The 24,982-nt window shown below is 39.9% G+C and overlaps 1 protein-coding gene across 2 annotated transcripts in view; it reads right to left on the reverse strand.

Annotated features, from left to right (window-relative positions):
* The window catches only part of MLH1 (MUTL-homolog 1), a 79,862-nt gene that overhangs the window by 9,062 nt on the left and 45,818 nt on the right, over positions 1–24,982 (reverse strand). The window contains exon 14 of one of the 2 annotated variants that reach the window (XM_010274252.3): positions 11,838–11,931. In XM_010274252.3, coding sequence (XP_010272554.1) covers positions 11,838–11,931 — 94 coding nt within the window. Of the gene's footprint in view, positions 1–11,759; positions 11,932–24,982 lie in introns of both variants that reach the window. The other variant, XM_010274251.3, reaches the window with a different exon arrangement.

Below are 24,982 nucleotides of genomic sequence, written 5' to 3' on the forward strand. Positions count from 1 at the left end.
TGTAACAAAGGCTGGGCTGAACCCATGTGGCTGATGTGTAGATCAATGTTTGGGTCCCACGCCATACAAAGATAGCCAACTGGGCAGTAGGTTAAGAGGTTATGTGAGCACATAGACTTAATGGGCCTAAAGCCCATGCGAATTGGCTTAATAAGATTAATTAAATAAGGGGCGGTTCTGGGATTTGGATCAGCTGATAGGATAAGGGATTATCCCTATCCACTCAAACAGTCCATATCCAAGTAAAGATTTGGATAAGGAAACTCCTAATTTGATTATGAAGGTTGAACTTTATTTGTAGATAAGATAAGGGATTATCCTTATCTCTTAAAGAGAGTCTAGATCCAAATATAAAATTTGGATTAGGAAACTCCTAATAGGATTAGGAGAACCTCTCTTTAAGGCTATAAATAGGAGAGCAGGGCGAACCTCCAATCTCAATTCCTAGTCTGCTGAATTAAGAGAGAAGACAATATACAGCTTGACTGCTTCCGTCTTCTGCTCTTGTTCTTTCCTGCTCTTTCCGCCCTACCTAGTTCGATCTCCACCAAAGGGAGCGATCAAGAACGGTTCTTGATATTGCCTTTTGCTAGAAGAGACGATCTGAAGTCGTGCTCACCAGCCCTCCATCATATTCTTGTTGAAGAATTCGGTTCTTGCTGAAGAATCATCCTGCTGATTCTGCTTCACCTCACATCGTGTCATTTTCGATGGAAGCAGTCTTTGGTCTTCTCCTTGGGCATGAACACCTTCATTGGGGGTTTACTATTACTCCGTATCAGGTATATCACTCTACTCCCTTCTGGTTTCAGATCTGGTCCGATTTGGGAGAAAGAAATTTTCTAAAATAGGGAATGTGATTCCCACATGGGAGAGAGAAATTTTTGAAATTTCGCCCAACCTCACTGCAAGGTTCGGCCATCCATATGATGGATCTCTAATCCCTTCAGCTATCATGGGTTTTTCTAAAGAGGGAAGCTAGAAAAAAGTGCCTGATGAAAGGAAAGCTTGTGAAAGATTAGAATAAGGAGATTCTAACCCCTTATCCCCCCTTAATTCTACCCCTGCTTCTAGTCATCTGGGTACTCCTCTTTGTGTAACTGATTTTCTGCCTTCCTGTCCTGTTGTGTTTGCAGATCCAGATCCAAGTCAATTGACTTTGAATGTTGGAATCACCTGTGCCTTCCTACCTGATGAAAATCTTCAGAAAGAGAAAAGTTATGAGGTCACAGTAAAGGAAGGGGAAATCCATCATATGGATGGCCAAACAAGATGGTTGAGCGAAATGTCAAAAACTTTTCTTTCACCTTTCCGGGAATCGCATTCCCAGTTATAGAAAAACTGCTTTTTCAAGGATCGTTTTTGAACTGAAACCGGACCAAATCTAAAACCAAAAGAAAGGGAGAAGTATACCTGATACGGATTCCACAAATGTAGCTCCAAATGTGGTAGTTCACGCCCAAAAGAGGGTTTCCAAAACCAGCTTCCACTAAAGATGGCGTAGCATGAATTGAAGCCGGTTCAGCAACACAGTTTTCAGCAAAATTGTGATCCAACAGCTTGGATCAAGTAAGGGAGGTGAGCACGAATTGGTTCTGATATTTTCTTGCGAAAATCAAAAGTTAGAATTGATCTTTATCAGTCCAAGAATTGGAAATCGAACTGGGATATCTAGAACGACAAGAGCAGAGAAAGAGAACTGAGATCAGAGTTTGAAACTAGAACAATTCGCCCTCTCCTTTTATAAGCCTTAAGGATCAGTACTCCTAATCGAATTAGGAGGCTCCTAATCCAAATCTTTATTTGGATTTGGACTCTCTAAGTGGATAAGACTTATCCTCTTATCCTAATAGCTGATCCAAACCCTTATCCATATCCATATTCGCCCAAGTCACATGATTGTTTAAGTTGTCATGTGACCATTTGATTAATCTTATTAATCATGGGCTTTAGGCCCATTAAGAAAGTGGATCACATCCCTAGGTAGTTTCTGGCCCATTGGTTCTCTTTGTATGGCGTGGGACCCCAACAATGACCCTACATAAGCCCATATGGGTTCGGCCCAACCTCTGTGAAAAGGCTTGGCCGAATTCACTATCAAGCACAGTGAACCCCTGAGTCCATCAGTATGGGCTCTTATTGGGCCTAACATTTACATTAAATGATCCTTGAGTCCAACCATCCTATAAAGGCCCAAGGACAATGGACTTAAGTAGGATATAGCCCATTAGGTAAATCAACCCTAAGTGGTCTCTTACACTTAACCTCTCAACCCATAATGATCAACCACTACCCGACAGGGAAGGACCTCCTCCCTAGCTGCAAGGTATAGTGTTGCACTCTCTGCTTGGATGGGTCTTGGGAATTAAATCCTTTTGCAAACATTTTTCTTAAAACATAATATATAGATATTATATAAATATATTTTGCAAAAACAAATCTCAAACAAGTTTGAAATTGACTGCCGGCAGTTTTTGGTTTCCATCAGAGAGAGTGCAGTCCTGATCATTCACTTTGTCCGACAAAGGGGCCGATCATTTCACTATAATCACCCACTAAAGTGAATTCTCAGACTGCCCCAACATACCCAAGTTTTGACCCCCAAAGGATCCAACTGATTGGCATATCAAAGATAGCCCGATCCGACACCCAGTGCAGTACCATAGTCGAGTCTAGGGGTTAGGTGTACCTTTCCAATTTTGCCCACCAATCTTCAAGGTCCATGGCATAACTGAAAATTGGTCCAAGTTCAGTGCTTCGAACAAACATACACTACATGTGCTTTGGGTCTAACCCTGGCAACTGAGACAGGCTACCCCAACCTTCTTGGCAACACACTAGTGTCAGCCTTGGCAGGATAAACTTCCCTAAATCTATCCAACGGTTGAGAACATTCTAAACTAACACGAGTCTCATAAGTGTCGTTTAAGGGTAATTATACAAAAACACACCAATCATAACATGAAATAATTATGTACTTCTATTCATTTACAATAAATGTATCAATACATCAATTTGATTGGAGCTAAGGGCATACATTGTCTAACACACAGTGGAGGCTAAAATCCTAGAGCTAGTGGATAGAAATCTGTCTTTGCTTTTGGTAGAGGAGGATAGGATTTCTGGAGGTTTTGCCGAGTTTGTTAGCCCAGGAGGGGAAGCCATTGATTCAAGGAGTGGAGGTGAGAAATCCAAGAGAAAGAGAGTTTAAATACACCTCCAAAGGATAAATTTTACTCAAGATCAAGGAAAGGAAAGGAGGAGGAAGGAAAATAACCATCAAGAAGAAAAAAAAAAGGGGGGAGGGGTAAAAGGAAGAGGAGTTAGGGGACTAACTTTGATAGGGACTTTTTTCTGCTATGCATATGAAGATAATTAGCAGGAATGTGAAAGGATTATGAAGCACAAAGAAAAGAAGGTTGATTAGAAGTGTTTTAAGGAGAGGCCAGATATTTTTATGATCCAAGAAACAAAGATTATTCGATCTTTTGCACCCTCCTGGGGAGCTTTTGGTGGAATTCTCACCATTTGGAAGAATGAGGAAATGGAATGCCTGAAAGAGCTCATTGGAAATTATTTGGTCTCAATCAAAATAAAAAGAGCTAGTGATGGTAAGGAATTCTAACCAATGTGTATGGTCCTAATTCTTATAGTGAGAGAGATCTTTTTTGGGAGGAATTAAAGTGCAGTGAGAGGTTTGTGGAAGGGACTGGGTGTTTAGGTGGGGATTTCAATGTCTTAAGATTCTCAAGAGAAACTAAAAATCCAATAACTTAATTGAGTCCCTTGAGATGAAGGAACCCATTCTACTACAGGCTGACTTTACTTGGTCAAATTTCCAAGATATCCCAATCTGTTCCAAACTGGATAGGTTTTTTTTCTCAGTAGATTAGGAATATTTGTGGGAAAATTTGGTAGCTAGAGCCTTACCTAGGGTTACCTCAAACCATTGCCCAATCTCTTTGGGGTAGGAGCAGTTGTTTGGTGGCCCTTCTCCCTTCCAGTTTGAGAATATGTGGTTGGAAGATCCCCAATTCAAGGAAAGGGTAAAAACTTGGTGGAATGAGGAAAGACCAAGAAATAGAAAAAAGGGTGTTAGATTTATGAGGAAATTGAAAGCATTAAAGGGGAGGATTAAGGAGTGGAATAGGAACCGCTTTGGAAGAATTGAAGAAGCTCAAGAAAGAATCTCATCAAAAATAGAGGATTTGGATAGAAAGGAGGCCTTGAGAGAAATTAGTGAGGAGAAGAGAGAAAACCGTTGGAAGTTGAAGGTGGAATTGAAAGATCTGTTGAGAAAAGAGAAATCTAATGGAGGCAAAAATCTAGGTGCAAGTGGCTCCAAGAGGGTGATGGAAACATGATGTTTTTCCATAACCTAGACAATGGAAGGAAAAAGAAAAATTTCATAACAAGTTTAAACTTTAGAGGTGGAGGGAATTAAAGTTAAAAGGCAAGTGGAGATTGTCAAAACCTTTGTGGACCATTTTAGAGGTATTTTCTCCAGTTCTGAAGGAAGTAGACAAGAACTCCCTGATTTGGATTGGAATAGACCGACTGATAGTTAATCAAACATGTTGGAGGCCAAATTTAGTATTGAGGAAATTAAAGAGGTTGTCTTCTCCATGGAAAGATAAAAAACACCTGGGTTGGATGGGTTCTCTATGGATTTCTTCTAGGATTGTTGGGAGTTGTTGGAAAAGGATGTAAAAGAGGTGTTTGACGAGTTCCATCAACAAGGGGAGATATCATGAGGAACAAATTCCACCTTCATTGCTTTAGTGCCTAAGAAAAAGGAAGCTAAAACCCCAAGGAACTTCAGACCAATCAGCTTGGTGGGTGGCCATTACAAAATAATAGCAAAAGTTCTTTCAGGTAAATTGAAGAAGGTTTTACCCACAATAATTTCCCAATCCCAAGGGGCTTTCGTTGGAGGAAGACAAATTGTTGATCAGATTTTAGTGGCTAAAGAATGTATTGCAAAGAAGAAGAAAAAGGGTGGAAAAGGTTTTATTTGTAAGTTGGACGTAGTAAAGGCTTATGACTTAGTGGACTGGTCTTTCCTTTTCGTGGTGGTCTCCTCCTCAGGATGTGATAGGGCTCTTTGATCCAGCTTTCTTGTGTCAATCTAAGGCTAGAGGAAGGCTCAAGTGGAAAGCTATGAGAGCTGCATTGGTTTGGACTGTTTGGGAAGAAAGTGATTAAGTTCAGATCTGTATACCTGTTGGTTTCAGATTAATCAGAGAAGAAAAGATAAAGAAGAGAGAAAGAGAAAAGAGAGGGAAGAAAGAAGAGTGAGGAGAGAAATCTGGTTCGAATAGGAGAGAAAAATCAAGTCTCTCCAGTCGGCCAGGATGTATTTAGCTTTCTATTTTACATAACAAAATGACTCTTGTGCCCCCACTTAAGTATGGGACACATCATCTAACTCAATATTACACCTCATATTAAACATAAACAAAAGACTAATCTGCCCCTATATAATCGACACTAACACTCCCCCTCAAGCTGGAGAGTATATATCATATAATCCCAGCTTGTTACATATGTAGTCTACTCTCGCCCGACTCAACCCTTTGGTGAACAGATCTGCCCATTGGCTTCCTATGTTAACATATGCTGTACTTATTACTCCACTAAGAACCTTCTCTCTCACAAAGTGACAATCAACTTCTATGTGTTTTGTTCTCTCATGAAAGACTGCATTGGAAGAAATGTGGACAACAGCTTGGTTGTCACAATGAAGCTTCATCGATGTGTCAATTGAGTACCCCATCTCCTGTAGAAGGTTCCTCAACCACACCAGTTCACAAGTTGTATGTGCCATGGCTCTGTATTCAGCTTCTGCTCTGCTTCTTGCCACCACTTCCTGTTTCTTACTCTTCCATGTCACCAAGTTACCCCCAAGAAAGGTACAATAACCAGTAGTCGACCTCCTATCAGATACAAAACCAGCCCAATCAGCATCAGTGTATCCTTCTATTTCAAGTTTTCCTCCACTCTTGTATAGAAAACCATGACCAGAAGCTCCTTTCAAGTACCTTACAATCCTTCGAACTGCATCCCAATGAGGGACTCGGGGATTCTGCATAAACTGACTCGCCACACCAACCGCAAATGAAATATCTGGCCGATTGACAGGTAGTTTAGTTTACCCACTAACCTTCTCTACCTTCCTGGATCTTTAAACTCCTCTCCCATATCACTACTCAACTTAACATTCAATTCCATGGGTGTTTCAGCTGGTTTGGCACCCAACAACCCTATCTCTTTCAGTAGATCAAGGACATATTTCCTCTGGCACAAGTTAATACCATATTTGGATCTTGCTACCTCTATCCCTAAGAAATATTTTAGTTTGCCAAGACCCTTGTTTTGGAAGTGATCATGCAAAAAGGTCTTCAACCTATCAATCCTAGTCCTATCATTGCCAGTAATAATAACATCATCTACATATAACACCAACAAAATCTTCCCAGCATCAGAATCTTAACTAAATACTGAATGATCGACTTGACACTGTTTCATGCCAAACTTTTTCATTACTTCACTGAATCTTCCAAACCATGCACAAGGGGACTATTTAAGTCCATAAATACCTTTCTTGAGCTTACACACTTTACCATCCTCCCCCTGAAAATCAAACCTGGGTGGTTGCTCCATATACACCTTAAGAAGATCACCATGCAAAAAAGCATTCTTGATATCAAGCTAAAACAAGGGCCAATCATGCATAGCAACTAAGGAGATCAAAACATGAACAGAACCAATCTTGGCAACAAGAGAGGTCTCTATGTAGTCAATGTCATATAATTGTGAATAACCCTTGGCAACCAACTGAGCTTTCAATCTTTCAACACTATCATCCACTATCATCAGGCAAATACTTGACCGTGTATACCCACTTACATCCGATAGCATGCTTACCAGGGGGAAGAGTGGTAAGATCCCACATGATTATGAGCCAGAGCAGAGAGTTCTTCTTCCATTGCCTGACACCATCTCGGAGAAATAAGGGCTTCTTGGACATCCTTAGGAACAAAAATAGAAGAAAACAATGAAACAAACTATCGATGGGAAGGAGAGGTGAGAAACAAAAACATAATTGGAGATAGGATGAAGGGTACAACTACATTTACCTTTCCGTAGGGCAATGGGAAGGTCAAGGTCAGACACAGGGTGTGATGGTGCTGCGGAAACTACTGTTGGATCCGTCGATGGTAAAGAAGCTGGAGGGGCCGGTGCATGTCGATGTGTATACACTTGCTGGATAGGTGGTTGTACAGGAGGAAGTGGAATCAAAGGCGAAGACTTAGTCGCAGCTGGAACAAGAGGAATGGGGTCCGCAATGAGAATTGGAAGCGAAAGGCAAGAGGAAGGGGAAGAGACATCCAACCCAGAAAAGAAAGGAACAGATTCAAAGAAGGTAACATCGGGACACACAAAACAACATCGAGAACTGGGACTGTAACACTTGTACCCTTTCTGGGTCCTAGAATAGCCAAGAAAGATACTTCGTAGATCATGCATCCAATTTTTCTAGTCTGGGGCCAAGGTTATGAACAAAGCACACACACCCAAAAACCCGAGGGTAAGAGGAAAATGAGACAATTTAGGAAACATAACAGAGAAGGAAGATTGACCATCAAGGATGGACATAGGCATTTGGTTAATAAGAAAGCAAGATGTAAGCACAACATCACTCCAGAACCGTTTGGGTAAGCACAACATTCATATGGTGCAATAGAGACACCAAATTCAGCTACCCCATTTTTGTTGAGGGGTGTAAGAGCAAGAGGTTTGATGAATAATACCATGTTGCTCTAAATATTGCTGAAAGGGTGTATAAAAATATTTTCGACCATTATCTGAACGTAGGATCTTAATATTGACACCAAATTGAGTGCAGATTTCAGCATGAAACTTTTGGAAAATAGAAAATAATTCACTTCTTTCTTTCAAAAGATAAAGCCATGTCATCCTTGAATAATCATCAACAAAAATAACAAAGTACTTGTACCCATTGTGAGACACTATTTTATTTGGACCCCAAATGTCCGAATGGACCAAAGAAAAAGGACTCGACATACAACATTCGACTCTAAGACTAAAGGAAACCCGATGATGTTTCCCATACTGGCACGACTCACAATCCAAAGTAGAAAGACGACTCAATGCTGGAACAAGTTGCTTCATTGCTTTAAGAGACGGGTGACCAAGTTTGCAATGCCACTGGAGAGGGGAGAGAGACAATTGAAGAGCTGTTGATGAACCACCACCACCACCATCAAGGTAATACAATCCACCAGCTTCATGCCCTCCACCAATCTTCATTCCCGTCTTGATATCCTAAAATACACAAGATGAAGGGTAAAAGGTGATAGAGCAATTAAGAGACTTGGCCAGTTTACTAACAGACATAAGATTAAAAGGAAATTTTGGAACATACAAAACTGAAGACAGATAATGAAGCAGTGTTAACATCACCAATACCACTTATGGAAGAAGTGGAACCATTAGCAAGGGTGACAATGTGGGAAGTAGAGGATGAAGAAAGTGAGGAGAACACACCTAGAGTCCCAGTCATATGATTGGAAGCTCCATAATCAATGATCCAATGGGAGAGTTTTGATATGCCAGACAAGCCATACCTGAGTAGGCAAGCGTAGCTGTACTCGGCTGAGTAGCTTGGATCAACCGCTCATATCCAGTACGTGAAATACTCATCATCTCAATCCACAATGCGTGCACCTCCTTGGACCATTATTACGTCCTCTACACCGAGCTCCCCCTGAATCTCGACCTCCAACACGCCCACCACCACGACTGTACATGTGTCCGCCTCTACCACTATGGCCTGGCTGGCCCTGATGAGCTACTCCTTTACCACCACGACCTCCCCCCCTTGTCAATGCAAAAGCAGACATATCTGATATGGTAGAGTTCTCCGGATGTCCAATGGAAGTCCTTCGAAGACGGGCAAACACCTCTTCAAGAGAAGGGAGGGAAGACCCACCCAGAATTTGGGTTCTCACTGGTTCATATTTAGACTTCAATCCCACCAAAAGTCTGGTAACATCAAGTTGTTCTCTCTGTTGTTGTTAAATTTTGACATCAGATGCAAGTGGGTGATACACATTCAACTCATTCCTCAAGTTCCTCAGACTAGCATAGTATTCCTCAAGACTCTGATTACCCTGCTGCAGATTAAAATACTCTTGATAGATTAGGTATATCCTAGTCGTATTGTCCTGCCCTGAGTAAAGCTTCTATGCATGATCCCAAATCTCCTTGGTTGTGTCTAAGAACATGAAGTTCACACTAATCTTGGGCTCCATGTTGTTCCATAACCAAGTCATAATCTACGCATCTTCTTGTACTCTTCGGATTCAACTAGGAATTTTTCTTTTCTCACATGTTTCACTTTCTTCTTAGCTCTGAGAAATACTTCAATAGATTTGGCCCAAGGTACATAATTTTCTCCATTCAATTTGATGGAGGTCATTTGCACATTCAAGTAGTCAAGAGGAATCATAATAGATTTGTGTTCACTACTGTCTCCCATAGTTGCCAAAGAATTTTTTTTTCCTTCTCTCACACTAATATGTTACCCTAACTCACCAACAGCCACCACACCACACTCTTATGGTTGAACAATCACCATTATTCCACACTTACGGCTGACCATTGCTGAAACATCCACTATCACAAATTTCAGCAATGGTAGTTACCACCGTCTTCCTCTTTCGGCACCTTACAAGAAATCACCACACACAAGGATATCACACCAGCACTCCACATAACTTCGGCCACCTATCTGAACTACACGTCTGAACACAGACCACGAGATTACTGTAGCAACCCTCTTCGGTCCATTAGAGGGTTTCCTACCAGCCACCTGAAACAACCACACCCACACTCAACCGGAGGCATTAAAACCTCCAGAAGAAGAAAACGACCACTCCTTTTCAGCCTTTTTGTCAAACTCCAAAAACCCTAAGAGAAATCTGCAAAATACTCCACTAGGGTGTGCAGAAACTGTACAGATCTGAACCAATCTAATCAAGCTCTGATACCATGATAAAGTTCAGATCTGTATACCTATTGGTTTCAGATTAACCAGAGAAGAAAAGATAAAGAAGAGAGAAAGAGAAAAGAGAATAGAGAGGGAAGAAAGAAGAAGAGTGTGGAGAGAAATCTGGTTCGAACAGGAGAGAAAAATCAAGTCTCTCCAGTCAGCCAGGATGTATTTAGCTTTCTATTTTACATAACAAAATGACTCTTGTGCCCCCACTTAAGTATGGGAAAGTGATGGAATGGAGACAAACAGAAGCCAATTGTGTAAAACTCAACTTTGATGCTAGCTACATAGGCAATCAGGCTATTGCTGGGACGGGAGGGGTCTTTCGAGACTTAGAAGCGAAGGTGCTTGCTTTATATTCAGGTCCCATAACCAATGGTGATGCAGTGACAGCAGAATTGTACAATCTTCTTCAGGGCTTTAAATTCCCTAAGCAGTTTGGGTTTCTTAACTTGAAAGTGGAAGGGGATTCTCAAGTAGTTATCTCATGGACTAGGAATAGTACCCAAATCCCATGGGTTTACAGGCATACAGTCCGTGAAATTGAATCACTAGCAAGAGGGATGAATGTCACATTTAGATGGGTTAGAAGAACAGCAAATGGGATGGCAGACACATTGGCTAAACAAGGGACTATAAGACAACAATTTTTTTGGGTGAAAATCTAATGTTTCTTGTGGTGGTCATCTTTCCATGTTCCACCTTGATGTAATTCCTTTTCGATGCTTAATAAATTTTTTCTTCATTGATAAAAAAAAAAATACTGCCAAGACTGCTAGTGGATGTTGATTTAATATAATCAAGTCTTGGTTGGTAGTAGTGAGATGGGAATTTCATCCAAGATATTTTTCTTAAACAATTAAATGTCTATGATCATTTTCTTAGAGGACTATAAAGATGACAGTAATCATTTTTTTAGAGGACTATACCTAATCTTGGTTGGTACCTGCAAAATTGGGTTGACTTGGGCTGCATTTGGCATTCCTTATTTTAAGGACTTATCTCCTTTTTGCAGTTAAAATGCCCCTATGAACACTGAGTTTTTAACAGGAAAAAGGGGACAAGTCCTTTGAATAAGGAATGCCAAATGCAGCCTTAATCAAGAATAAGTTCTACTTCTAATGCCACTTCAGATATGCAGCTTGCTGATATGGATTTAAGCAAGTTGGGTAGGCTTAACATCTATACCCAACTTGAGGGAGAGTGTTAATAGATCATTTCAGATTTGTTTTATTATTTATTTCCTCCGTTTACAGCTTCTGTAACATAGTCTGATAGTTGCTGGTATATTGGTTATTGTCATCGCTAATTTATTCTTTATTATTCTTTGCTATGGACAATGATGGGTACTATGGTAATTGTATCTGTTTCTATTAGGTCCTGAGTCTGGTTGCTGAAGCTTTAATGATCATACAGCTGTTGAGGTGGGGCAGGTTCATATGATTGAATTTTCTTTTCCCTTTCATCATGGGGTTAATTTCACCTATCAAATGTTCTTTGTATGCTACTTCTACTATCAAAATTTTAATCTGGAAACCATATATATATATATAAAAGAAATATTAATTACCAGCATATAAAAGAGGATAACAAAATCAAGGAAAAATGTCACTCCTTTCAGCAACCCATACTAAATGTATGTGTAAAATTTGGCACCACAAATATAAGAAAAAAATACCTAAGCTTTTGCAGCCATCTCTTTTGTCTTCCCTAGTTCCCAACTGTTTTTCCTTCTTATAAAATTGCAAATTCTCACCAGGGTTTGGCAAAAGAGGAGAATGCATAGCATAGAAATTTCCTAAGGCAGCTGAAATTGTTCGAAAGCAATTCTTTTCTTCTTCCCAATCCACCTGCAAAAGTTGTTATCCAATCATTAATACGCAAATACATGTTCAAAAGGAAATACAAACGTATAAATAAATGGTCATTTCTTTTGACTGCCAACCAACAGCTTTATTACTAATAAACAGTAAATATCTACAAACGTTACATGCACCTTTTAGAGGAGCTAAACATTACTACCTGTCTCCATTACTTTTGGCATACATTCAACTAACAATTGAGCCCCAACAAACTGACTTCTACTCACCCATTGTTTTGCTAGTGCATCAAGAATGCAATTTGCTAACCTTTGAACCCATTGGATTTGCACTTGAATGCTCCTACTCAGCCATGTAGACTTCTTGATTTCATTTCTATAGGACCACAAAGCTGTTTCAGCATTTGACAACCAACTCATCACCATCATTAAGTTCATTTCAATGATTAATCTACTTATGTTCAAGCCTCTAGCCAGCTATATTCACTGTATAATGGCCACAAACTCTGCAACCATCCCCTACTCCAATTGGATGTAAGAAAATTACAACAATGTGACCTTCATCCATTAACCACATTAAAAAAGAAAGAGTTTTATGCTCTGTTTTTGGTCTTTCATCGATGATCGAATTTTATTTCCAATAATTACCCTTTCATCGTCCCTCGTTCTCTATCTTATCACCCTAAACCCCTACCATCATCAAATTGGGTCCCTATTCCAGGATCTTGACTAGACCTCAGTTCACTCCCTGTTACTGTCTTCCAAAGCTTGAACCCCAGATTATAGCATGACCAAGCTTTTCCTCTCACCGCCTGGTTGCAGCACTGAACCAGAAGCTTGAAGCTCACTCATACAATCCATTATTCTCTATTCCATTTTCAAAACCAAACCAGTTGTCCACTGTCTGCTCTCTTCCTGTCATTGTGCTCTTAGTAATTTTCCATCCTTGTTTGAGGACTCAAACCAAGTCAAACCCACCTGTTCTGGCTATTGACCAAAAGTAAATCTAGGAAGGTCCATTTTATTTTCTTTTGTTCTGAAGTTAGATAGATAATGGAGTGCAGTCGTGGTTGGTCACATTGATTAGGAAATTCCCCAACAGTCAGCCGAGCATGGTTTGTGCTTCATTTTCAGATCTTTTCTTTTTCCTATTTATTTGTGTTGTGGTTAGCAGTTTGATTTTAGCATTTGTTCACTTTAGATTATTCTATTCTATTTATTATTTACTTTATCATCTGTTTCAGAGTGGGTAGAGTTTTAGCTCTTCATTCCATTTTGTAGAATCGAGTACATGGAATCAAAATTTCATGTTACATAGACAATTAATCAAAATCTCGGCAGGAATTAATATCTTTTTGGGTAGCAGACCAATGGGTTTAGGTAGATCTTTTTAAGATTTCAAATTGATCATTCCCTGTTCTTGAAGTTTTGTAAAATTCCCCTCTATACATTTATAGGCATAACTGATTATTTTTGTTTTCTAATTTGAAAATGGTTCTACAAATCGATCAACTCTCTTTTTAAGATTTGAATAAAGAACTCTTCTATTAGCTTACAATAACGGAAACAATATTCTTAATGAATGGTAGCAATTTAAAATTGATCATTTGGCTTCCCTGTTCTTGGAAGTGTTTTGTATGATTCCCCTCTAATGTTTACAGGCATAACTGATGGTCCGTACTGTTTTTCTGCTCTAACGGGTCCATCAGCCTTGAGCCTTAAGGTTCCATATAGAGTATCCTCGAATTCTTGGACCCATATGCAACTTGGGCTCTTTCACCCAGATTGTTGAACAACTTCTCTAGGACAGATTGGGTTCTATTTTCTCATCTTTGTCTTTGGTTCTAGCTGTCTCAACATCGACATTTCTCCACTATAGGCTTATCTTGAGAACATATAGATCACCAAAGGTCAGTCTGCATATTGAGCACATTTGTGACATTCTCTTTCTTGTTACATGCTTTTATCCAGCCACGTTCTACATTCCAGTTTAGAGAATGTAGGTAAAGCCAACTAAGATAGAAATCAGTAGATCCATACCAAGTAATGATTTCTTCTCCATACAAACCAAGCAATGATTTCTTCTCCATATAGGTTTTCAACCTTTCCCCTGAGGTTACTGCTGCTGACCTTAATACTTTCTTTTTCCATACCACTCCAACAAGACATTGAGTTTGCAACTGGCATGTAATTTACATAATTTATCTACAGATCTACCCTTGTGCTAGTCACTTCTAAAAAACTCCTTCCAGTCTTGAAGGCCTCAGATTCTTCATGCTGCTACCATAAAAGTTAAGATTAATGAAGCCCTTTTCCAATGTCACCCAATTTTTATAAATCAGAACCTTTTTTCTAAAGATGTCTCACCCCACTTTAAAATAAAATCATCTATTGGGAAAGATGAGAAGGCCTCCAGTGATGATAGTACAGGAAAAAGAAAGATAGAATACAACGAATACTGGTTGACTATAATAGTAACAATCAACTAATAAAGGTTGAGATAATAGGAGATCGGGGGATTCTAAACTTGACCAATAAGACCAATTAGGCAGCTGAGGAACCAAAAAGAGTAACTGATCCAAGAGAAGAAACAAAATCTTCTTGGAAACCGATTTAATCCACCCCAAAGCAAGCTCCTAAAACAGATAGGAAAGAGACTAACAAGAGCACAGTGGCAGGTTTCAATTCCAAGCACAGTAGAAATCAGTTGATGTAGCAAGCCTGGGCACAAGCAGCAAGAAACTTCAAAGAATACAGCAACTGGAGAGAGAAACCAAAGAATCTTCTTCACCGGTTGTGTAGCTTCAATGTTTAGCATATTAGGGCTGATCAAAACAAACCAAGAAAAGTTCCATGAGCAGAAGGAGAAGCAAGCTCAGACATAATGGAGTGTTCACACCAATATGCAGTTCAAAAACAAGGAAAACAGATCAGGTCGCGACCTGCTCTAATACCATGTCAGAGTTAGGTCGAGCGAAACAGAAGAAGAGAAAGAGCAGATCAGGTGTGTCTAACTGACCCCACACCCAGAAAGATGACCTTTTATATTAAAAGATAGAAGGACTATTCTCTCCTCAAGATACAAAAAGTGTACATCCAATTGTTAAACAGTGTATGCCCTTAGCTCCAATCAGCATGATGTACATTATGACATTTATTGTAAATGAATAAAGTACATATTTGATTCAAGTTATTGTGGTGTGTTTCTGTGTAATACCCTTAAACTGGACACATATGAGACTCGTGTTAGTTTAGAATCTTCACAGTCGTTGGATAGATCTGGGAGATTTATCCTGCCAAGGCTGACACTGATGTACCGCCAAGTTGGTTGGGGTGGCTTGTCTCAACTGCTAGGGTGAGACTTGAGGTACATGCAGTGTGGGTTTTCTTGAAACCCTGAACCGGACCAAAATTCCAATATTGCCCTAGACCTTGGAGATAGATGGGCACAACTGGAATGTTACACCTGACCCCTAGACTCGATTATGATACTGCACTAGGTGTCGGATTGGGCCGCCTTTGATATGCCAATCAGTGAGATCCTTAGAGGGGGTCAAAACCTGGGTATGTTGGGACAGCCCAAGAATTCATCTGAGTGGGTGATCATAGTGACAGCATCAGCCCCTTTGTCGGACAAAGTGAATGATCAGGGATGCACTCTCTCTGATGGAAACCTAAACTACCGGCAGTTGATTTCAATCGTTGAAATTTGTTTTTGCAAAATATATTTATATAGAGATATACATATATATACTATGGTTTCAAAATGTTTACAAAAGGTTTTAATTCCCGAGATCTATGTGAGTAGAGAGTGCAGCACCGCACCTTGCAGTCGAGGGAGAGGTCTTCTCTTGTCGGGTAGTGTTTGATCATTATGGGCTGAGAGGTTAAGTGTAAGACCATTGAGAATTATACCTGATGGGCTAATCTAGCATCTGCCCACAGTCCTTGGGCCTTCATAAGATGGTTGGACCCAAGGACCATTTAGTGTAAATGTTGGGCCCATTAAAAGCCCATAGTGATGGACTCAGGGGTTCACTGTATTCAGCAGTGAATTCGGCCAGGCCTTGTAACAGAGGCTAGGCCAAACCCATGTGGCTGATGTGTAGATCAATGATAGGGTCCCACGCCATACAAAGAGAGAAAAGCTAGCCAGCATTAAAGAGGAAGTGAGCCTGAAAGCTTAATGGGCCTAAAAGCCCATTTCGAACTGGGTTAATTAGATTCATTAAATAGGGGCGGATCTGGGATTTGGATCAATAGATAAGATAATGGATTATCCTTATCCACTTAAAGAGTACAAATCAAATAAAGATTTGGATGAAAGGAACTCCTAATTTGATTAGGAAGGCTAATCTTTATCTACAGATAAGATAAGGGATTATCCTTATCACTTAAAGAGTCCAGATCCAAATAAAAGATTTGGATCAGGAAACTCCTAATGAGATTAGAAAATTGTCTCTTTAAGGCTATAAATAAGAGAGTAGGGCGACCTGTGAAAACACACTCACTCAATACAGAGAGAAGACAACTCAGTTAGACTGATCTTGCCTTCTGCTTTCTTTTTTTCCTGCTCTTGCCGCCCTACCTTGTTCGATCTCCAGTTCTTGGATTTGATCAAGATTCGATCTTGATATTGTTTCTTGCCAGAAGAAACGATTTGAAAGTTGTGCTCACTGTCCCATTCGATTCTTGCTGAATCACTAGTTCTTGGTGAAGAACTACCTGTTGATCCTGTCTCATCCTAAGTTGTGTCATCTTCAGCGGAGGGAGGATTTGGTACTCTTTGGGCGTGAACACCTACGTTGGGAGGAGCATTCTTGCGTGGATTCCGTGTCAGGTATATCCCTCCCTTAATTTGGTTTCAAATTTGGTCCGGTATGGTTACAAGAACGAACCTTGAAAATGCAGTTTTCTAAATTGGGAATAGGATTCTCAGATGGGAGTAAATAAATTTTTTGAAATTTCGCCCAACCTTCCTACAGGGTTCGGCCATCCATATGATGGATCTCCCATCCCTTCAGTGGTATCGGAGCCAAGTTCAAGTCTTGAACCAAATTAGAACAGATCTGAATCTATGCAAACGGGCAGAAGGTGTTCTACCCGATTTGCACAGTTAGCGTTTTTTCTGGGAATTGGTTCTTAGATTATGGGCAGATGATCTGAAAAATAAATCTTTATTATTCTCTGATATTTATAGAATTGTTCAGTGAATGTTTCTTGAATTTCTGGGTTGTACATGTGGTGGAGATCGAATCTTTATGGTGCCAAGAATGGCACACCCTACGATTTCTTTTCTATTCAATTCTGGTCTGTAAATAATTTTTTTTTAATTTTTAGACATTGTATAGGAATTCGATGTGATGTAATAATAGAAAAATTAGGTTTTTCTATTTTATTTCCATCTGGAGATTGTTGGAGCGTGCAACAGAGGAGAGGAAGATTTCAAGTTCTGCGATATGTGATTTTGTAGATATCGATTCTGCAATCTGCGATTAACTGTTCTTTGTAGGTTTGCAGGATATCCAAGAAAAATCACAACGCAGACCTTTGTTTTAGTTTCATGATAATCTGATTATCTTGAATTAATTTATTTTCAGATCATTATTCTTGAATTAAATCTTGAACTAGACACCAAAACTTGGGTTGATTTACACTAGATTTGGTCCAAACTGGTTAGACCGAATTGTTGGTTCGATGGGGTTGGCTTTTTTAACCCTAATTCGATTTAGGCCAGAGGGTTGATGGCCCACTTCAAGTTTTAATTCGGCCCACCTCTGTAAAACCAAAATTTAATATGATAAAACTGAATCAGCCCTAATTTAGCTACATGGGCCGAACTGCTTTTTGCAGTACAGCCCATGTACCTAGATAATGTTATATGATAGCATTATGGGCTCTGTTGGGCTGATACTGATTTAATCTAATTAATTAAGGATTTTACAGATATTTTAATTGATTGGATCAATTTATTTCATGCATGTAATGTATGTGTGATGTGCTACGTACATGGACCATAAGTACTTGGCCCATGATTATTTCGACAGTGGCTCTTCCGCACACCATGGCTGAATGCACATCATTGTCATGGTGTCCATAAGATCAGTGGATGATCTCCCCGTTTGGTGGGCCCCACATCAACTTCCTCCCCAAGAGGAACCGTGGGGAATCCTAGCCGTTTAGGGCCCATTTAAATCTGGCTTTGAGAAAGTTAGTGGGAGCCACTTTGGTTTGACCTAAATAAAACTAGGGCGTAATATTTCGTTCCATCATTAACATGAAGATGGGTCCTTCAGTAAAGAGGAAATGCACCATAAAATTGGGCTATCCATTTGTTGTTGGATCTATTAGATTGTTTCATAAAATGATAGGGCGTCATAGACCGATGTGGGAGGGGCCTATCCTAAAATGGAAGACTCTCTCACGGTACCTTGGCGTTCCCGAATATGATGGGTAAGCACTCATTGGACAAAAAGGTTTAACCTAAAATGGCAATGAACCTTGTCTAACAGAGGCCAAAGGAAAATCTCATGAGATGAGTGGATGTGATCCTTCACAGAAGGTGGTGGGGTTATGTAGCTGAAACAGTTGGCTACATGCACCCTACGTGGCTTCCCACATTTCCATAGACATATTTCGCAGTCTCCGTCACTGAGATAGGAGGGAAGTCTCAGAGATGAACAAATGAAAATGGAACATAGATTAAAAGCCATATCTATGTAGATAACATGAATCAAATCAGGTTGTGGACTAATATCTGCTTTGCCTTTTATCAGAAAGGGCAAACGGACAATTCGCCAAACTATTGGACGACAATAAGCTTAAGGGCCCAAACTACGCCAAACTATAAGAGTTTCCTAATCCAAATATTTTATTTGGATATGGACTCTTCAAGTGGTAAGGATAATCTCTTATCTTCTCTACAAATAAAGATTAGCCTTCCTAATCAAATTAGGAGTTCCTTTGATACAAATCTTTATTTGGATCTGGACTCTTTAAGTGGATAAGGATAATCCCTTATCTTATCTGCTGATCCAAATCCTAGATCCGCCCCTATTTAATTAATCTAATTAACCCAGTTCAAAATGGGCTTTTAGGCCCATTAAGCTTTCAGGCGCAGTTCCCCTTTAATATTGGCTAGCTTGGCTTTCTTTGTATGGCGTGGGACCCTGTCATTGATCTAGACATCAGCCACGTTGGTTCAGCCTAGCCTCTGTTACAAGGCCTGGCCGAATTCACTGCTGAATACAGTAAACCCCTAAGTCCATCACTATGGGCTCTTAATGGGCCCAACACTGACACTAAATGGTCCTTGGGTCTAGCCATCTTATGAAGGCCCAAGGACTATGGGCAGATGCTAGATTAGCCCATCTGGTATAATCATCAATGGTTTTACACTTAACCTCTCAGCCCATAATGATCAAACACTGCCTGACAAGAGAGGACCTCTCCCTCGGCTGCAAAGTGCAGTGCTGCACTCTCTACTCACATGGACCCCGGGAATTAAAACCTTTTGCAAACATTTTGAAACCATAGTATATATATGTATATCTCTATATAAACATATTTTTCAAAAACTAATTTCAACGGTTGAAATCAACTGCCGGCAGTTTAGGTTTCCATCAGAGAGAGAGCATCCCCGATCGTTCACTTTGTCCGACAAAGGGGCTAATCCTGTCACTATGATCACCCACTCAGATGAATTCTTGGACTGTCCCAACATACACACGTTTGGACCCCCTCTAAGGATCTCACTGATTGGCATATCAAAGACAACCCAATCCGATACCTAGTGTTGTATCATAATCTAAGAGAATTTGAGAGAAAAAATAAATTGATTGTATTGTCTTGGAAGGGGCATATACACAGCTTTATATAGAATTACAGAGCTAACTTACAGGGTGATAAAATAGGAAACTAACTTTTCCTAGAAAACTAATTTCTATATCAGTGGGATTCTCCAATTAATATCCCATGATTCTAGGAAACTAACTTATGTATTTTCCCTAAACTGATGGACCTAAAATTATGGAGAATCAACCAGAGAGTCAATCTTCTACTTTCCAACATTCCCCTCAAGCTGGTGAATATGCATCTTTCATTCCCAAGTTGGAGATAAGTCCTTGGAATGCCACACTACAAAGCCCTTTTGTCAGCACATCTGCCAATTGACAATTCGTTGAGACGAATGGAGTGCAAATTAATCCGCTATCTAGCTTTTCCTTTATGAAATGCCTATCTATCTCAATGTGCTTTGTCTTGCCATGTTGGTCGGGATTGTGAGCAATGTTAATAGCTGACTTGTTGTCGCGGAATAATCTCATTGGACCTTTCCATTTGATCTTTAGGTCTTCCAAAATTATCTTGAGCCATAGTAATTCACATACTCCCTGAGCCATTGCCCTTAATTCTGCCTCAGCACTTGATCTAGCTACCACTTGAATTCCATAACCATGACATGATCATGGAGTCAGCTTCGTCCCATGCATCATGCATCAAATCTTGAATCTCCTTCCTTCGGTCCCGTCCCTAAGAGATGGCTAAGCTTTCCTTTTCCCTTTAAATATGTTCGAACAAACTGGGATCACTTCAAATAATTTTTCCCGTTCAACCTATATGCTGCCTGAATGTTTTGTAGGTCACCTGATGCTTGATGGGAGGAGACATCTTCCGATTGTGCAGTGGTATTTGATACGGTGGCTTCTGACATATTGGACGGGCTTCAAGAAAGAGAGAAAAACAGATAATGAAGGTCTGAAAAATTTAGCAAGGGTTGGCAATGAAGGCCTAAAGAATCTTTCAGCCAATGTCCAGAAAAAGGTAACTGTAATGCTCCACCAAACTGAAGTGTGGATCGAAACCTCTCAAAATCAAAACTGATCCAAACCAAACCAAAGGGATTCAGTAAATCTGATCTGGGCAACACCAGATCTAAGATTTCAGACTGATCCGATGTCTCTACAAAGAGATCCAAGAAAAAGGATGAATCCGATGGCACAGCAGTCCAGAAGAAAAAAAATGTAGAGTTCAGATCTGTAGCCGATCTCGAAGAAGAATCAAGGACACTCAAGAACCTCCCAAATACTGTTTGAGAGTTCTTGAACCAGCAGCAGCAGAGATGACCGAAGAGATACTATGTGTAGATTAGGTCGTGACCAGCTCTGATACCATGAGAGAATTTGAGAGAAAAAATGAATTGATTGTATTGTCTTGGAAGGAGCATATACACAGCTTTATATAGAATTACAGAGCTAACTTACAGGGCGATAAAATAGGAAACTAACTTTTCCTAGAAAACTAATTTCTATATCAGTGGGATTCTCCAATTAATATCCCATGATTCTAGGAAACTAACTTATGTATGTTTCCTAAACTGATGGACCTAAAATTATGGAGAATCAATCAGAGAGTCAATCTTCTACTTTCCAACAGGGTACACAGCCTTAAAAAAAAAAAATCCTAACACAGGGTACCAAGGAGAACCCCTTTTTTCTTCAGAAAACACCTCTTTTCTGTAAAACACAGGTGCTGTAACGGCACTAACAGGTCATCCTTTGACCTACATATCAACAGGATGGCAATTACAGCAAGTACAGATCACTTTCTGACCTTCAGTTCACCATAGAAGCTGCTGTTGCAGCACACAAAATCTGTTACAGCAAGTACAGGTCACTTTCTGACCTCCAGTTCACCATAAAAGCTGCTGTTGCAGCCCACAAATGGTTCACATGACCTACGGTTTTACAGGGATCAGCCAACCCCACAAAAAAGGAAAGACAAGGGACTGCTCACCTCACATTAACAGTCTGAACCTATTACAGGTTCTGTTCTGTCACACGACCAGAAAAAAAAAAAAAAAAAAAGGAGAGGGGAGAGAGGGTATTTAGTCCGATCTGGATCTGGATCTGGATCTGGATCTGGATCTGGATCTGGATCTGGATCTGGATCTGGATCTTCAATGAATCTGGATCTGGATCTGGCGAATGGAGAAGAAAGGGAAGCTGTGCTCGATCTCTTCTTTCGGATCTAACAGTCCCGCTCTGATACCATGTTATCAGTGCAGTGATGGAAGAGAAGAGAAGAGAGAGAGCAGAAGAGAGGAGAAAAGATTGAGAGTCAAAAACATGCTGGCAGCGCCAACTATTTTGTTATATATACTAGGGCAACAGCAACTAAAAAATAAAAAGGGTAAAAGTACAATAGTACCCCTGTGTTACTATACTTAGGAAAATACAAGCTTTCAACAGTCTGTATAGACTGGCACATATTATGCTTGCCTTATGGGGTGATGAATCTCAAGTCACTTGTGTAGAGTCACTAAAGCAGATAGATATGCAGGTGCCTGTTAAGAACAGGTTCGCTGAACATGACCATAATAGAACAGTTTACGTGGAATCATTAGTCAATAACTCATCTTAGCCATACAAATAATCCACATACCTAAGGTATCATGGATGTCCTGTGTATGGGGCATTATAGTTTGATGGTGCAAATATCGATCCCCTACAAGGGATTTAAGCATGCACATGTTGGCTATAGTGTCTTATGCATGGAGGTATGTGAATTCACAACATGGAATCTATCATTCTCCATGAGAAAGAATGTCCTATGCGACTGAAGTTGATGAGACTCAAGAAGTACTTGGCTAAGGCAATATGGTAAATGGAAAGAGTTCCAAGTGTTATCATATGAATCATCATCAATTCAATGGGGCATATGACTAAGCTAGTAGGTTTGACTCATTCACCATGGCCCTTTTCTCTCTCAGGACATTGTATGATAGAAGGATTCGACCATATGGCAAGTTGGCAACTAGAGATGGAAAGGTTCAAATTGCTAAATTCAAGCTGTTAAGATAGCCGTGACATATTGCTAGGTGCCACTCATGGTTTGTAGAACCACTATGAATAATGGTTGATTATTCACATTCAAGGGAGAATTAAAAGAATTTTAATTCAATCCAGCTAGGAGTTTTATCTAGGATGCTGAAGGAGTTCGACATCATTTGCCAGTGCCTAATAGCATTGAACCTAAGAGGTCACACACATTTTAGGGGCAAAACACAGACAAATTATGGAGAGGGTGTGCAATTAGGAGGATTTATTGGATAAGTCCTTTCCAAATTAGAAAAGGAGTGAAAACTATATAAGATATAGAAGGGGGCACCCCAAGGACTACAGAATTCACTCTTTCTCTTAAACCCTACTTCATAACAGGTTCCTAACACAACCTTGAGCTGCCCTCTCCTCTCTCTCTCTCTCTCTCTCACACACACACACACACCCACCTAGATTGTGATCTACTAGAAGGGATTGGAATCTCTGTCTGTTGTTTGCTTCACGTGGATCAATCTTGGAGGCCAAACGGTTGTGAGGCTGCAGCTAGAATCAGTTTCCCTAAAAGTTCTGCTTCAGTAAATAGGGTTTATCAATTTCGTTTGTAAATAGGGTTACGTGAATCACCATGGGAGAGATCTTGGTTTATCAAGATTAATTAATTTTTAATTTCCGCTGCATAAAAAATAACAAAGGATCCAGTAGAATCTTTCAGATAAGATATGCCCCATATTAAGTGTATCGTATCAATGATACACTTAATGATTACATGCTTCTAGAGGTGACTCATTCCCTGTCAAAGTTGTGTGGGATCCTCCCATCCCCTCTCCAATTAATCTTGGTTTATCAAGATTAATTAATTTTTAATTTCCAACTCTATTGATGATTACATGCTTCTAGAGATGACTCATTCCCCGTCAAAGTTGTGTGGGATCCTCCCATCCCCTCTCCAATATTCTTCATGTTATGGACTACAGGAGGGGGAAATGTCTCACTTGAGAAAATTTGGTTAGAAGAGGCCTATCAGTTGGGGAGAGGAGCTTGGTGTTTCATGATGTCTCTTTAGAGACAGTGGATCATCTGTTTCTTCACTGCCACAAAGCTTGGGAGATTTGGTGTAAGATTTTATCAGCAGAAATGATGGGCCATGCTCCCAAGGACACACTTAAAAATTCTCAGATGGTGGCTTCATAATGATCTGTCCAGAGTGGGCAGGAAAATATGTAAATTCTTTTTTATCAATAAAGAAAATTTTATTAATTATGTATCAGCCATCAGATTTGCAATCTTTCTTGCCCACTTAAAAGTGATATTTAATTCCCTTGATAGGCTTTCAATGATCCTGAAGGCATGTCTGAAGATCCAAGGTAGATAACAGTTGCATTTTGTTCAAGAGGTGACCAATTTCAAGTCCCCTTCTACCTCCAATTGCTGGAAACCAAATTGCTTTCTAAGCCCTTGTCCTCGCAGCAAGGTCATCAGCTCAGCGTTCAGCGAATCTCCAACTCAAATAGGTACTGAGTACAAAGCCACAACCCTGCCTAACGAGTCTCTGAATACACCCCGTATCCCTGCCAACCCCAGATTTCCCATAGAACTCCCATCAAAATTCAGTTCCACCAAATTAAATGCTTGAGGTTTCCACTCCATGATCACCGTCTTTTTGTTTAGAAGACTACCAATTATCACTTCCACCCAAGTTCTTAATATATCATTCACTGAGAAGTCGAAAGGTTCCCACTATCTTTACCCAATGTGCAACTTTTATCTTTATGGTATCTATTTTCACACTGTCTTTACCAGTAGTAGTGATCGAGAATAAATCGAGGGAAAAGAATCAAAGGATATTCAGCAGTAAGTTCTCACAAGAGGACAAAATCTCGAGGAGAATTTTGGGTTCACCTTTCCTTTGGGTTAAAGTGATAGGTGCTTCTAAAGAAGTGACTTTTGAGAACATTTGCTAGTTCATAATTTTGGGTTCATAATCTTTGTACAGCTTCTCACAGAAAAGCTTTTGCATCTTGGGGTTCTTCCCCTTTTCTAATGTTAATTATACTTTACCTTTCTCTCAAAAAAAAAGCGAAGAACATTGTTTCCAAATTTGAGACAACTGATAAAATACAAACTCACATGCATGTAAGCAACACAATAAAGCAACCCCCCACAAATTTTATGTTGACATCTTTTCATCCTTTTGCAGGGCCTAAAATACTATTCCACTTTATCCAGTTCCTCCAAAGACTTACT

This window comes from Nelumbo nucifera, chromosome 1, assembly GCF_055504915.1.
Source record: "Nelumbo nucifera cultivar China Antique chromosome 1, China Antique-T2T, whole genome shotgun sequence".
In the NCBI taxonomy this organism is placed as follows: domain Eukaryota; kingdom Viridiplantae; phylum Streptophyta; class Magnoliopsida; order Proteales; family Nelumbonaceae; genus Nelumbo; species Nelumbo nucifera.